The following is a 16535-nucleotide window of genomic DNA, read 5'->3' on the forward strand; positions in this document are numbered from 1 at the left end:
GCTCTCCTAAGCCCCTTTTTCAGCTCATTCCTTGCTAACTTGTAACCCTCAATCGAGCCATCTGAACCTTGTTTCCTCATCCCTACATAAGCTTCCCTCTTCCTTTTTACAAGACATTCCACCTCTTTTGTGAACCATGGTTCCCTCACTCGGCCATTTCCTCCCTGCCTGACAGGGACATACCTATCAAGGACATCCAGTATTTGTTCCTTGAAAAAGTTCCACTTTTCATTAGTTCCTAAGTTCTTTTCATTAGTTCCATTAGTTCATTAGACTAAGTCTTTTCATTAGTTCTTTTCATTAGTTCCATTAGTTCATTAGACTAAGTCTCACATAGCAGATTACTATGTAAAGTCAAAGTGCATAGGATTGCGGGTAGTGTCTTAAGATGGATAGAAAGCTGATTAGCAGACAGAAAGAGTTGGAATAAATGGGTCTTTTTCCAGTGACTAGTGGGGTTCCACAGGGATCTGTGCTCGGACCCAACTGTTCACATTATATATTAATTTGGATGAGGGAACTGAATGTATTATCTCCAAATTTGCAGATGATACAAAGTTGGATGGGAGTGTGGGCTGTGAGGAGGATGCAGAGATGCTTCAGTGATTTGGACAGGCTGAGTGTGTGGGCATGTGCATGGCAGATGCAGTATCATGTGGATGAATGTGGCGTTATCCACTTTGGTAGCAATAATAGGAAGACAGATTACTATTTGAATGGATGTAAATTGAGAGGTGGATACTCGGCGAGACCTTGGTGTCCTTGTTCATCAGTCGCTGAAAATAAGCGCGCAGGTACAGCAGACAGTGAAGAAGGCAAATGGTATGTTAGCCTTCATAGCGAGAGGATTTGAGTATCGGGATAGGGATGTTTTACTGAAATGTGTAGGGTGTTGGTGAGGCCACACTTGGAGTATTGTGTGTAGGTTTCGGTGTCCTTATCTGAGGAAGTATGTTCTTGCTATTGAGGGAGTGCACCCGTGAGTTTCCAACCTTTTGGCTCCAGCCAGATTCACAGCACCCGCCCGTCGCAGGATGGTGGGGAGAATTCCAACCTGTATCACACCTTAATTTAATGAATTTTCTGTGCTCCTTTTTAAGTGATAAAATCTGCTTTTCTTTGCTGCATATCACCTTTACACAAAACAGAAAAATACATTTACAACATGACCTGTATGTTTTACTTTTCCTAAGCTTTGCTGTCTAATCCATCTCCTGGATTCCTTTCAAAAATGTGTTATGAGCCATTTAGATGCCAAAATAACAGTGCGTGAACTGTCTGTAGTAATATTGTAATTCACCTCGGAATTAAAAACAACATAGAATCATACAGCGCAGAAGAGGCCCTTCGGCCCATCGAGTCTGCACTGACACATTAGAAACACCTGAATTCCCACCTAATCCCATTTGCCAGCACTTGGCCCATAGTCCTGAATGTTATGATGTGCCAAGCACTCATCCAGATACTTTTCAAAGGATGTGAAGCAACTCACCTCTACCACCCTCCCAGGCAGCGCATTCCAGACTCTCACCACCCTCTGGGTAAAAACGTTTTTCCTCACATCTCCCTTAAACCTCTGCCTCTCATCTTGAACCTATGTCCCTTCGTGACTGACCCTTCAACTAAGGCGAACAGCTGCTCCTTATCCACTTTGTCCATGTCTCTCATAATCTTGTACACCCTGATCAGGTCGCCCCTCAGTCTTCTCTACTCCAACAAAAACAGCCCAAGCCTATCCAACCTCTCTTCGTAACTTAAATGTTCTATCCCAGACAGCATTCTGGTGAATCTCCTCTGCACCCCCTTCAGTGCAATAAAATCCTTCCGATAATGTGGTGACCAGGACTGCACACAGTACTCCAGCTGTGGCCTCACCAAAGCTCTACACAACTCCAACATGACTTCCCTGCTTTTGTAATCTATGCCTCGATTGATAAAGGCAAGAGTCCCATATGCCTTTTTCACCACCCTACTGACATGCTCTACCACCTTCAGTGATCTGTGCACAAACATGCCAAGGTCTCTTTGTTCCACAGAACTCCCTAGTGTCCTACCATTCATTGAATACTTCCTTGTCAAATTACTCCTTCCAAAGTGTATCACCTCACACTTTTCAGGGTTAAATTCCATCTGCCACTTATCTGCCCATTTGACTATTCCGTCTATATCTTCTTGTAGCCCAAAACACTTCACCTCACTGTTAACCACCTGGCCAATCCTAGTGTCATCCCCAAACTTACTAATCCTACCCCTCACATAGTCATCAATGTCATTTATATAAATGACGAATAATAGGGGGCCCAACACAGGTCCCTGTTTTATGCCACTGAACACTGGCCTCCAGTCACTAAAGCAGCCTTCTGTCATCACCCTCTCATATCTGAGCCAATTTTGAATTCCACTTTATCAAATTACCTTGTATCCCATGTGAATTTACCTTCTTTACAAGTCTCCCGTGTGGGACCTTGTCAAAGCCTTTGCTGAAATTCATATAAACTACATCGACTGCACTACCCTCATCTACACACCTGGTCACCTCCTCAAAAAATACAATCTAATTTGTTAGGCATGACCTCCCTCTGACGAAACCATGCTGACTATCCCTGATCAAGAATCATAGAATCCCCACAGTGCAGAAGGACGCTATTTGGCCCATCGAGTCTGCACCAACTATGGGCCCTTCCCCAATAACCCCACACATTTACCCTGCTAATCCCCCTGACACTAAGGGGAAATTTACCATGGCCAATCAACCTAACCAGCACATCTTTGGACTGTGGGAGGAAACCGGAGCACCCGGGGGAAACCCACGCATTCCTCCCTGGTGGCCAGAGAGGAATTGAAAATTTGGGTCAGAGCCCCTGCAATTTCCTCTCTTGCCTCTCACAGGAGTCTAGGGCACAATTCATCTGGACCTGGAGATTTATCTACTTTTAAGGCTGCCAGCACCTTATCCTTCCCTATGTCAATTTGCTCAATAACCTCAGTCTCTCTCCCTGAATTCCATACCATCGTCCTCATTCTCTTGGGTGAAGATGGATGTGAAGTACTCATTCAATACTCTACGAATGTCCTCTGGCTCCACCCACAGATTGCCTCCTTAGTCCCTAATGGGTCCTATCTTTCCCTGGTTATCCTCATTCCTTCTTTGTTCTCACTGGAACGACGGAGGTTGAGGGGCGACTTGATAGAAGTCTACAAGATTATGAGGGGCGTGGACAGAGTGGATAGTCAGAAGCTTTTTCCGAGGGTGGGAGAGTCTATTACTGGGGGGGGCACAGGTTTAAGGTGTGAGGCACAAGGTTTAAAGGAGATGTACGAGGCAAGTTTTTTTACACAGGGTGGTGAGTGCCTAGAACTCGCTGCCGGAGCAGGTAGTGGAAGCGGATATGGTAGTGACTTTTAAGGGGCATCTTGACAAATACATGAATAGGATGAGAATAGAAGGATATAGTCCCCGGAAGGGTAGGGGGCTTTAATTTAGTCGGGCAGCATGGTCGGTGCAGGCTTGGAGGGCCCAAGGACCTGTTCCTGTGCTGTAATTTTCTTTATTCTTCTTTGTTTTTTGTTCTATATCCCAGTTAATGTTGGGAAAGTTTAAATCATCGAATATAATGACCCTATTGTTATTGTTTTTATACACCTCCACAAACAGCACATATTTGTTCCTCAATATCCCGCTGACTATCTGGGGGTCGATAACAAACACTTAACAATGTGGCTGCCCCATTTTTATTCCTAAGCTCTACCCACAAAGCTTCATTTGATGCTCCCTCCAATATATCATCTCTCCTTACTGCAGTAACTGACTCCTTAACTAATAATACAATGCTCTTCCTCTTTTACCTCCTCCCCTGTCTCATCTGAAGATTCTATATCCCAGAATGTTGAGTTGCCAAACGTGTCCTTCCTTTAACCATGTCTCTGTGATGGCGGCTATATCACACTTCCACATGTCAATCATTGGCCTCAATTCATTCGTTTTACCTCCAATACTCCTCGCGTTAAAATAAAGGCGATGCAGCCTGGCCTTACTCCCTTGAAACTTAATACAGCTGCACTCCCTCTAACTGGTTTGTTTTGCTGTATGATTCCATGCCCTTATTCTGCTAACAGTCTGTCTCCCGTCCCCCTGCCAAATTAATTTAAACTCCTCCCAAAAGCACTAGCAAAACATCCCACAAGGATGTTTATCCCGTTCTGGTTCAGGTGTAGGCTGTCCCGTTTGTACAGGTCCCACCCTCCCCAGAAATGGTCCCAGTGATCCAGGAATCTAAAACCCTCCCTCCTGTACCAACTCGTAAGCCACGCATTTATCTGCACTATCCTCCTATTTCTGTGCTCGCTAGCACATGGCACTGGGAGTAATCCCAAGATTACAACCCAAGAGGTCTTGCATTTTAGTCTATTGCCTAACTCCTTGAATTCTTGAGGCAAGACTTCATCCCTCTTTCCATCTATGTCATTGGTACCAACATGTACCATGACCTTTGCCTTATCACCCTTCCCCTTCAGAATGCCCTGCAACTGTTCAGTGACATCCCAGACCCTAGTACCATCCTGGAGTCACTTTGATGGCTACAGTAGCACCTATCTGTACCCCTGACTATTACTATTACCCTGCCTCGCTTCTCCCTGTCCCCCATACAGACAGGCTGCTTGTGGTGCCAGAAGCTTGGCTCTGTCTGCACTCCCTGCAGGAACCAGCACCCTCATCCGCCTCCAAAATGGAGCACCAATTTGTGAACGAGACCCCAAGGATCTCCTGAACTACCTGCTACCACCTCTTGGACTGCCTGGTGGTCACCCAGCCCCTTCCTTCCTCAAGTCCCTTCAGCTGCGATGTGACCACCTCCCTAAGTGTGCTATCCACAATGCTCTCAGACTCGTGGATGCTCCACAGTGTCCCCAGCTGCTGTTCCAGCTCCGAAACTCGAGCCTCCAGGAGCTTCAGCTGGACACACTTGCTGCACACATGCTAGCCCCAGGCACTGGAAATATGCCCGGACTCCCACATGGAGCAAGAAGAGTAAACCACAGCTTTGAGCACTCCTGCCATGATTAAACCCTTTAAGTTTAAAAACTTTAAAAGATGATAAAGCAAATAATTCCCTACCCTTACCCAAACAATGAGTTTCAATTTTAATATGGTTTGGAAATACCCACCAGGACTTACCAATCAGCTGTGCCCGTTGATCTCTCGTCACTTTCTGTCCTGTAATGTCTGTGCCTTTTTCTTTGATGTGGAGATGCCGGCGTTGGACTGGGGTAAACGTACTACCTATTTATTTTGGTCAGAGGAGGAGGGAGGGAGGGAAACGCTAATGTAGAGTTTTGGGTTTAACCGCTCCTTGACACCAGTTCTTCCACTTCCCATTAACTGTGATGGCACTGATTTCTCCCAGCATGCAGCTCAGTGAAGTCTCACTGCCGTCTCTGCTGGATCCAGGCACCCAGTTGGTGAGAGTTTGCTGGTTCTCAGACTGGTCACTGGATGGAGCTCTTTTGTGATGATGAAAGTGAGGAAGCTCAGGGGGACCTTGCATAATGTTCAGTTTAAAACAGGATTGACTCTGCTTCTGCAGAGGGCTGCGACCCCACCCACTCTTTTCTCCCCAATTGCACATCAGGAAATGAAATAGATGATTAAAATGGAAAATAAAACTGTGACTAGAACACAGCATTTTATTGGATTTTCTCAAACCTTGACAAACAGCTTGGCCGTGTTGGATTCCGTGCCCCTTCTGTAGATTGAATAACGTCAGTACAGTGAGTTTTAATTGTATTTAAACAGTGACACAGACAGCTGTAAAACAAAGATCAAAGTCAAAAAACTCTAACTTGCTTCACATTAAATATGTGCCTCCAGCAATATATCTTGAATTAACTACTTGTACTGCTGTTGGATTTATGTAGAATGTAGCACACTCCAAACAAATGGCAGGGTGTTAACATTGACAGAAGTCTTTATGTAGGCATTGTGGTGTGTGTATATTAGCACTTTAGATGTGCAGTCAGTTATAACATTTTTACTTTTAAACAGTATTTAGCTCACATATTTGTAGGGTCGTTATTGTATGGACCTGCCAAAACTGTGCAAGAGTGTTTAGTAAAATAGTTCTGTTGTGGGAAATTTACCACCGGAGTCAGAGTGGAGGTTCAATAACACAGTTTTATCTCGGACACGAAGCTTCGGGGAGAAAGCACTGGTACTCCGCAGTACTTGGCAGCTACCGTCTCAATCATACAATAGCAGTTGATCATTTTTATACCTTTCAGACAATAGGTAGTCCGGACATTAGCCGTTTAACACATCGTTATAGTTGAGTAGGCAGATCATGGTGATCGATAGTTAACACATCGTTACAATCAGACAGATACAGACATGGGCAGTTAACATAGCATTGTTCATAGAATGGATACATTTCCTCTATCAATGACTGGTTTCGATCTATACATTCAGTGATTGGTTTTGTTGCATTTATGTTCCCATCTGGGGCTGATCTTATTATCAGTCTTTATTGTTCTGGGTCTGCCCTTATCTTAAAGTGCCTCAAGCTCTGTCTAGCTTCCTGCAGCATTTCGGTTACTGCATGTTTTAACTTTAAGTAACTTGTCTGTGCTAAAAGCCAGTGCCTGTTTAATGTCCCTTCCCAGGTAACCATTTTGTGTGCCAGGCAACCATTTCTTTAATTTCCCTACTTCAGTTCAATAGAAACATTTGGCTGTCCGAATGTGATGCCACCTCTTTCTGCCCCCCTCCCCATTTATCATTTGATCCCCTCTTTTCCCCCCTCTTTAAAAAAACTATCATAAAATCCCTACAGTACAGAAGGAGGCCATTCAACCCATTAAGTCTGCACCAACCATAATCTCACCCAGGCCCTATTCCTGTAACCCCATATGTTTACCCTGCTAATCCCCCTGACACTAGGATCAATTTGTCATAGCCAATCAAACGACCCCACACATCTTTGGACTGTGGGGGGAAACCCACGCAGACACGGGGAGAACGTGCAAACTCCACACAGTCAGTGCCCTGAGGCTGGAATTGAACCCGGGTCCCTGGCACTGAGGCAGCAGTGCTAACCACTGTGCCGCCATGCCTTTATCTAATTCTTTATTGAAAACAAACAATGTTTTGGCCTCAATTACTTGCTGTGGAAGTGAATTCCACAGGCTCACCATTCTGTGGATGAAGAAATTTCTCCTCATCTCAGTCCTAAAAGGTTGATCCCATGCAAGACTTCTCGAGAAAGTGAGAGGGCATGGGATCCAAGGGGCTGTTGCCTTGCGGATCCAGAACTGGCTTGCCTGCAGAAGGCAGAGAGTGGTTGTAGATAGATCTTTTTCTGAATGGAGGTCGGTCACCAGTGGAGTGCCCCAGGGATCTGTTCTGGGACCCTTGCTGTTTGTCATTTTCATAAATGACCTGGATGAGGAAGTGGAGGGATGGGTTGGTAAGTTTGCCGACGACACGAAGGTTGGTGGTGTTGTGGATAGTTTGGAGGGATGTCAGAAGCTGCAGCGTGACATAGATAGGATGCAAGACTGGGCGGAGAAGTGGCAGATGGACTTCAACCCGAATAAATGTGTAGTGGTCCATTTTGGCGGGTCAAATGGGATGAAGGAGTATAATATCAAAGCAGTGTAGAGGATCAGAAGGACCTTGGGGTCCGGGTCCATAGGACTCTTAAATCGGACTCGCAGGTAGGGGAGGTGGTTAAGAAGGCGTATGGTGTGCTGGCCTTCTTCAATCGAGGGATTGAGTTTAGGAGTTGGGAGATAATGATGCAGCTTTATAAGACCCTCGTCAGACCCCACTTAGAGTACTGTGCTCAGTTCTGGTCGCCTCATTACAAGAGGGATGTGGAACTTATTGAAAGGGTGCAGAAAAGATTTACAAGGATGTTGCCTGGATTGGTTGACATGCCTTATGAGGATAGGTTGAGGGAGCTCGGTCTTTTCTCCCTGGAGAGACGAAGGATGAGAGGTGACCTGATAGAGGTGTACAAGATGTTGAGAGGTATAGATCGGGTGGATTCTCTGAGGCTTTTTCCCAGGGCTGAAATAAGAACATAAGAACATAAGAAATAGGGGCAGGAGTAGGCCATCTAGCCCCTCGAGCCTGCCCCGCCATTCAATAAGATCATGGCTGATCTGACGTGGATCAGTACCACTTACCCGCCTGATCCCCATAACCCTTAATTCCCTTACCGATCAGGAATCCATCCATCCGCGCTTTAAACATATTCAGCGAGGTAGCCTCCACCACCTCAGTGGGCAGAGAATTCCAGAGATTCACCACCCTCTGGGAGAAGAAGTTCCTCCTCAACTCTGTCTTAAACCGACCCCCCTTTATTTTGAGGCTGTGTCCTCTAGTTTTAACTTCCTTACTAAGTGGAAAGAATCTCTCCGCCTCCACCCTATCCAGCCCCCGCATTATCTTATAAGTCTCCATAAGATCCCCCCTCATCCTTCTAAACTCCAACGAGTACAAACCCAATCTCCTCAGCCTCTCCTCATAATCCAAACCCCTCATCTCCGATATCAACCTGGTGAACCTTCTCTGCACTCCCTCCAATGCCAATATATCCTTCCTCATATAAGGGGACCAATACTGCACACAGTATTCCAGCTGCGGCCTCACCAATGCCCTGTACAGGTGCATCAAGACATCCCTGCTTTTATATTCTATCCCCCTCGCAATATAGGCCAACATCCCATTTGCCTTCTTGATCACCTGTTGTACCTGCAGACTGGGCTTTTGCGTCTCATGCACAAGGACCCCCAGGTCCCTTTGCACGGTAGCATGTTTTAATTTGTTTCCATTGAGAAAGTAATCCCATTTGTTATTATTTCCTCCAAAGTGTATAACCTCGCATTTCTCAACGTTATACTCCATTTGCCATATCCTCGCCCACTCACTCAGCCTGTCCAAATCTCTCTGCAGATCTTCTCCGTCCTCCACACGATTCACTTTTCCACTTATCTTTGTGTCGTCTGCAAACTTCGTTACCCTACACTCCGTCCCCTCCTCCAGATCATCTATATAAATGGTAAACAGTTGCGGCCCGAGTACCGATCCCTGCGGCACGCCACTAGTTACCTTCCTCCAACCGGAAAAACACCCATTTATTCCGACTCTTTGCTTCCTGTCGGATAGCCAGTCCCCAATCCACTTTAACACACTACCCCCAACTCCGTGTGCCCTAATCCTCTTCAGCAGCCTTTTATGGGGCACCTTATCAAACGCCTTTTGGAAATCCAAAAACACCGCATCCACCGGTTCTCCTCCATCAACCGCCCTAGCTGCTACGAGAGGACACAGGTTTAAGGTGCTGGGGAGTAGGTACAGAGGAGATGTCAGGGGTAAGTTTTTCACTCAGAGGGTGGTGGGTGAGTGGAATCGGCTGCCGTCGGTGGTGGTGGAGGCAAACTCGATAGGGTCTTTTAAGAGACTTCTGGATGAGTACATGGAACTTAATAGGATTGAGGGTTATAGGTAAGCCTATATATAAGCCTTGGTAGGTAGGGACATGACCGGCGCAACAGGGCCTGTTTGTGCTGTATTTTTTCTATGTTCTATATATCCTCAGACTGTCACCCTCAGTTCTGGACTCTGCCACCATCAGAACATCCTTCCTTCATCTACCCTGTCTAGTCCTGTTTGAATTTTATAGGTTTCTATGAGATTCCCCCCTCATTCTTATGAACTCCAGTGAATATTATCCTAACCGACTCAATCTCCTCATACGTCAGTCCCACCATCCCAAGAATCAGTCTGGTGAACCTTTTCTGCACTAAAACTGCACGCAGTGTTCCAGGCGTGGCCTCACCAAGGCTGTGAACAATTGGAGCAAGACATCCCTGCTCCTGTACTCGAGTCCTATTGCAATGAAGGCCAACATACCATTTGCCTTCCTTACAACCTGCATGCTTACCTTCAGTGGCAGGTGTACAAGGACACCCAGGTCTCATTGCATATTCCAAATGGTGAAACATTACTTAGCCATTCGAAAATCTAAACTGTTTCTTTATATATTTCCTTATTGAGACAGGTTGGCTGGTGATGAAACAATGAAGTAAAGTTATGATCTGATCGTGTATTCCTTTGTGTTTTTGTGGGCATCAAGATGGGAAATGAAACATTTTTCACTTTTGACATCAATGCCAACACTGAGCATTCCCAGGTCAAACCTAGGCCCACAAGATACAGGTCGAAGCTCCGAATACTCTTCTATCCTCACCTCTGAGTTACATTCCAAAATCACGGCAGTTTTGTATTATTCATCCATGCCTTCTAAACTCTGAGTTGAGACTGCCTATTATATGGGCGGCACGGTAGCACAGTGGTTAGCACTGCTGCTTCACAGCTCCAGGGTCCTGGGTTCGATTCCCGGCTCGGGTCACTGTCTGTGTGGAGTTTGCACATTCTCCTCGTGTCTGCGTGGGTTTCCTCCGGGTGCTCCGGTTTCCTCCCACAGTCCAAAGATGTGCGGGTTAGGTTGATTGGCCAGGTTAAAAATTGCCCCTTAGAGTCCTGAGATGCGTAGGTTAGAGGGATTAGTGGGTAAAATATGTGGGGGTAGGGCCTGGGTGGGATTGTGGTCGGTGTAGACTCGATGGGCCGAATGGCCTCCTTCTGCACTGTAGGGTTTCTATGATTTCTATGATTTCTATTCAAAAAATTGAGACTGCATTTCAGATGGGGTTCTTAAAACTTGGCAAGAAACTTTAATCCTGTTAATCTTGGTTCAGTTCAAAACTAGACCTCTGATGACTTGTACATCATGCATATGCACTGCACAAGGTACTGTTGTTTTTATCTCTCCCCTTTATGGCTAATTTTTCCCCTCTTTTCCTGAAAGCATCTACTCCTTGCAGTGGTTTGTATGGGAATCAGCTCATTTAAATATCCACTCTTCATCTGTTAATCCTAGAGATTGAGTGTCTGCAAGTTATTCCACTATGGGGGTATCACAGCTGAGTGGTGCATACAGTCCTTTCCTAACTCTAAATGTACACCTAGCAATGCAGGTGGGTCACTAGATGGCAAGCTAGGCGGGAACCCAGCCAAATGTTCCCTTCCTTGCTTGGCTCTGAGGCCAACTTCACTGCCACTGCCTGACCGTGGCCACTAGGTGAGAGCAGATTGAAGCCAAGTCTATCCTGATTTGTATGGCTCCGCTACTATTAACAGAGGCAGGCTCATGACCTCAAAATATAAACACCTCGATGATTCAACAGCTTGTAGACATCATGTACATTATACAATACAATTCACACAATGGGATTGCATTCTGGCTCGAGACTAGATGAATATGAAAAGAGTTTACGGTACAAATATTTAGTTATTTTTGTTTAAAGGAATTAATGCAGTGCATGTGGGAACAAAAATATTTTTGACTTCTCAATTTCAAGACTTAAGAATTATTCACTTTTGGTATTCATTTCAATCTGTAGTAACTTTTTTCTGCTTTTAAAGTACTTCAAAAACCTCATGGGAAATAAAAATTGTAAGTTTGATTGGTTTATTTATGTTTTAAGCTGCAGGTACATTGATATGAGGCATTGTCACTGGAGTCTATTTATTGTCTTAATTACAACTATTCTCATTAAAATTGATCAATTTAAAATCACCATGTATCTCTTTAGTTAAAGGAATTTTTAAAAGTTCATTATTTTGGAAAGCATTTTTATTTGCATTGTTATCAGCAGCTTCCAAAATAAATCAATGTGCTTTGATTAATTTAATTATCTTTAGTCCAGAAACATCCCCCAGGTTTAAGTGTTTGTATTCAGTGTTCACAATGTAGTCTGCTCTGTTTTTACAGCAGCCAGTGCTGCCAGTCATATAGGTCATCTAGATCCACCTTTTGATTTCCTACCCATTCCATTACCCTCACTGCTGGTCTTGTACCGTCATCCCTTTTGTCATTTACTCTCTCCTGCCTTCCACCCCATCTTGGACCTTCCCCTTTACACTACATCATTTCTCCCTTTCCCTGCCCCTCTCTGTACTCGCTTAAAACCGGATATATCCTTAATTTTTTTACATCAGCTTGAAACATTAATGCTGTTTCTCTCTCCACAGATGTTGTCTGACCTGTTGAATATTTCTAGCACATTCTGATTATATTTATGCTTTAAATTAATCTTAACTTTCTTTTCTCTCTCTCCTGTTATCCACAGAAACTCTGGAGTGCTTACAGGGAGGAGCTCCTTTGTTAGGAGACAGTACAGAAACCCCCCTTGCATCATTTAATGCTGAAAGACCAAAGGGCAGGAATCCTTCTTCAGGTTCAGGCAGCAGCAGCAACCCTTCATTACAGCTTGGTGCACAGAACAATCCTTACAGCCGGTGAGAAACCTGATTACACTATATTGCGTACAAAAGGCTCAGAGAGCTTGGCAAAGATAGGGATTTAGAAGAGTACAGGAAGGGACTAAAGAAGGAAATTAGGAGAGCCAGAAGGGGTCACGAGAAGGCCCTGGCAGGTAGGATTAAGGAGAACCCTAAGGCGTTCTATAAATATCTGAAGAGTAAAAGGATGAGACGTGACGGAATAGGGCCTATAAAAGGTGAAGGCGGGAAAGTCTGTACGGAGCCAGTAGAAATAGCAGAGGTGCTCAATCAGTATTTTGCCTCGGTTTTCACAGAGGAGAAGGACCTGGGTGGGTGTGCTGCGGGCATGCGGTGGACTGAAAGGATTGAGTATGTGGACTTTAAGAAAGAAGTTGTGCTGGAATCTTTGAATGGCATCAAGATAGATAAGTCGCCGGGTCCAGATGGGATGTACCCCAGGTTACTGTGGGAGGCGAGGGAAGAGATTGCAGAGCCTCTGGCGATGATCTTTGCGTCGTCGATGGAGACGGGAGAGGTGCCGGAGGATTGCGGATGTGGTTCCTATTTTCAAGAAGGGGAATAGGGATAGCCCAGGTAATTACCGACCAGTGGGTCTAACCTCAGTGGTTGGTAAACTGATGGAGAAGATCCTGAGGGACAGGTTATATGAGCATTTAGAGAGGTTTAGTATGCTCAGGAATACTCAACATGGCTTTGTCAAGGGCAGATCGTGCCTTACGAGCCTGGTGGAGTTCTTCGAAAATGTGACTAAACACATTGACGAAGGGAAGGCGGTAGATGTGGTTTATATGGATTTTAGCAAGATGTTCGATAAGGTCCCCCATGCAAGGCTTCTAGAAAAAGTGAGAGGGCATGGGATCCAAGGGGCTGCTGCCCGGTGGATCCAGAACTGGCTTGCCCAAAAGAGGCAGAGAGTGGGTATAGATGGGTCTTTTTCTAAATGGAGGTCAGTCACCAGTGGTATGCCCCAGGGATCTGTTCTGGGACCCTTGCTGTTTGTCATTTACATAAATGACGTGGATGAGGAAGCGGAGGGATGGGTTGGTAAGTTTGCCGACGACACAAAGGTTGGTGGGGTTGTGGATAGTCTGGAGGGATGTCAGAAGTTACAGAGGGACATAGATAGATGCAAGACTGGGCGGACAAGTGCAGATGGACTTCAACCCAGATAAATGCGTCGTGGTCCATTTTGGTAGGTCAAATGGGATGAAGGAGTACAATATAAAGGGAAAGACTCTTAGTACTGTAGAGGATCAGAAGGACCTTAGGGTCCGGGTCCATAGGACTCTAAAATCGGCCCCGCAGGTGGAGGAGGTGGTTAAGAAGGCGTATGGTGTGCTAGCCTTTATCAATTGAGGGATTGAGTTTAGGAGTCCGGGGATAATGATGCAGCTATACAAGACCCTCGTCAGACCCCACTTGGAGTACTGTGCTCAGTTCTGGTTGCCTCACTATAGGAAGGATGTGGAAAAGATTGAAAGGATGCAGAGGAGATTTACAAGGATGCTGCCTGGATTGAGTGGCATGCCTTATGAGGATAGGCTGAGGGAGCTCGGTCTTTTCTCCTTGGAGAGATGAAGGATGAGAGGAGACCTAATAGAGGTGTATAAGATGTTGAGAGGCATAGATCGGGTGGACTCTCAGAGGCTTTTTCCCAGGGTGGAAATGTCTGCTATGAGAGGACACAGGTATAGGGTGCTGGGGGGTAGGTACAGGGGAGATGTTAGGGGTAAGTTTTTCACACAGAGGGTGGTGGGCGAGTGGAATCGGCTGCCGTCACTGGTGGTGGAGGCGAACTCAATAGGGTCTTTTAAGAGACTCCTGGATGAGTACATGGAGCGTAATAGGATGGAGGGTTATAGGTAGGTCTAGAAGGTAGGGATGTGTTCGGCACAACTTGTGGGCCGAAGGGCCTGTTTGTGCTGTAGTTTTTTCTATGTTTATAACAAGTGATGCCAATCCATCCACTCACTTTTATGATTTTTTTAAAGATAAATGATATCTAAAATTATAGCTTGTACCGGGTGTGTTGGTATATACTGTTTTATTTGTGGAATGCACAGAATATTTCTATGTCTATCTCTATCAGTACGCCATAAAAGCAAATTACTGCGGATGCTGGATTCTGAAACCAAAAGAGAAAATGCTGGAAAATCTCAGCAGGTCTGGAAACCTACGCCCTTGTGTTGAGGATGATTTTTTTCTTGCGGATGGCTGGACAGAAGTGGGATGTCAGTGTTAGCTGAGAGTTTGCAGATGGCTTACGGTCTCCATCTTAGCCTCACGGTGAGGATATTGCTTGTTGGCCAGTAAAACTGGCAGTAGATCACTGACTTGAGAGCATTCCTCTCTTCACATCTCTCTTGCTGTTCTCTCTTGGTGGCTGCTCTTGTTGATTGGAAAGTCTTGACACCTATTTTGCTGATGAATTGCATTAGCATCGCCGAATCCTCTACTATCAACATCCTGGGGGTTACTACTGAAAAGAAACTGAACTGGACTGCCCATACAAATACTATGGCCAGAAAGCAGCTCAGAGGCCAGGAATCCTGCAGTGACTAACTCATCTCCTGATTCCCCAAAGCCTGTCCACCATCTACAAAACACAAGTCGGGAGTGTGATGGAATACTTACCACTTGCCTGGGTGGCAGCAGCTCAAACAACACTCAAGACCCTTGACACCATCCAAGACAAAGCAGGCCAATTGATTGGTACCCGATCCACAAACATGGACTCCCTCTACCACTGACATCTGTTTTGACAGGGAAGGAAACTGTCGTGGAGCCATTGCATAATACTGTTATTTGCATCATGTAGGAGGAGATAGGTGGTATTTGTCAACTTAGCTGGACATCCATATTTCTGTAGCATCTTCCAAAGGGCAGCTCAGTTCACCAAATTGAAGGCTTTTGTGAGATCAAAGAATGCCATGTACAAAGGGATGTTCTGCTGTCTGCACTTTCCCTCAAGTTGGGCTGATTCTTGTGCCCTTCTCTACATTACTCCCTCCATTGTTTATTGTGTTCCCCCTTGAATGCAGCCATGCTATTTGCCTCAACATGGAATGAAAATGATAGGGTATTTCAGGCTGGAAGAATCTATTGATACAATCAGCTCTGCTTGTCACACTTTGTTGGTCTTTCATTCGTGCAAAAATCTGAAAATGGGAATTCCTACAAGGGAGCCCACAATCAATCAGGTTAGGAAGCTTATAAAACCAATCTCCAAAATCCTTTTAAAGAATAGAGAATCTGGTGAATTGGCACGACGACAGTCTCTCCCTCAATGTCAGTAAAATGAAGGAGATAGTCATTGACTTCAGGAAGCATTATGGAGAACATGCCCCTATCTACATCAACAGGGATGAAGTGGAAATAGTCGAGAGCTCCAAGTTTTTTGGTGATCATCAACAACCTGTATTGGTCCCCCCATGCCAACGCTATAGTTAAGAAAGTCCACCAATGTCTCTACTTTCTCAGGAGGCTAAGGAAATTCGGCATATCCACAACAACTCACCAGTTTTTACAGATGCACCATAGAAAGCATCCTTTCTGGTTGTATCACAGCTTAGTATGGCTCCTGCTCTGTCCAAGACCGCAAGAAGCTACAAAGGGTCGTGAATGAAGCGCAGTCCATCACGCAAACCAGCCTTCCACCCATTGACTCTGTCTACACTTCCTGCTGCCTTGGAAAAGCAGCCAGCATAATCAAGGACCCCACGCACCCCGGACATTCTCTCTTCCACCACCTTCTGTCGGGAAAAAGACACAAAAGTCTGAGGTCACGTACCAACCGACTTAAGAACAGCTTCTTCCCTGCTGCTATCAGACTTTTGAATGGATCTACCTCATATCAAGTTGATCTTTCTCTACACCCTAGCAATGACTGTAACACATTCTGCACCCTCTCCTTTCCTTCTAACTGAACGGTGTGCTTTGTCTGTATAGTGCACTTGAAACAATACTTTTCACTGTATCCCAATATATACGACAATAAATCATAGAATGCCTACAGTGCAGAAGGAGGTCTTTTGGCCCATCAAGCCTGCACTGACAACAATCCCACCCAGGCCCTATCCCCGTAACCCCACATATTTACCCTGCTAATCCCCCTGACACTAAGGGGCAATTTACCATGGCCAATCAACCTAACCCACACATCTTT

At 45.3% G+C, this 16535-nt stretch overlaps 1 protein-coding gene across 10 annotated transcripts in view; it reads left to right on the plus strand.

Annotated features, from left to right (window-relative positions):
* wdpcp (WD repeat containing planar cell polarity effector) overlaps positions 1 to 16535 on the plus strand; it is a 142667-nt gene that overhangs the window by 110287 nt on the left and 15845 nt on the right. For all 10 annotated transcript variants that reach the window (XM_078230436.1, XM_078230443.1, XM_078230442.1 and 7 more), the window contains one exon: positions 12196 to 12364. In XM_078230436.1, coding sequence (XP_078086562.1) covers positions 12196 to 12364 — 169 coding nt within the window. The remainder of the gene's footprint in view (positions 1 to 12195; positions 12365 to 16535) is intronic.

This window comes from Mustelus asterias, chromosome 15, assembly GCF_964213995.1.
Source record: "Mustelus asterias chromosome 15, sMusAst1.hap1.1, whole genome shotgun sequence".
NCBI classification, from domain to species: Eukaryota; Metazoa; Chordata; class Chondrichthyes; order Carcharhiniformes; family Triakidae; genus Mustelus; species Mustelus asterias.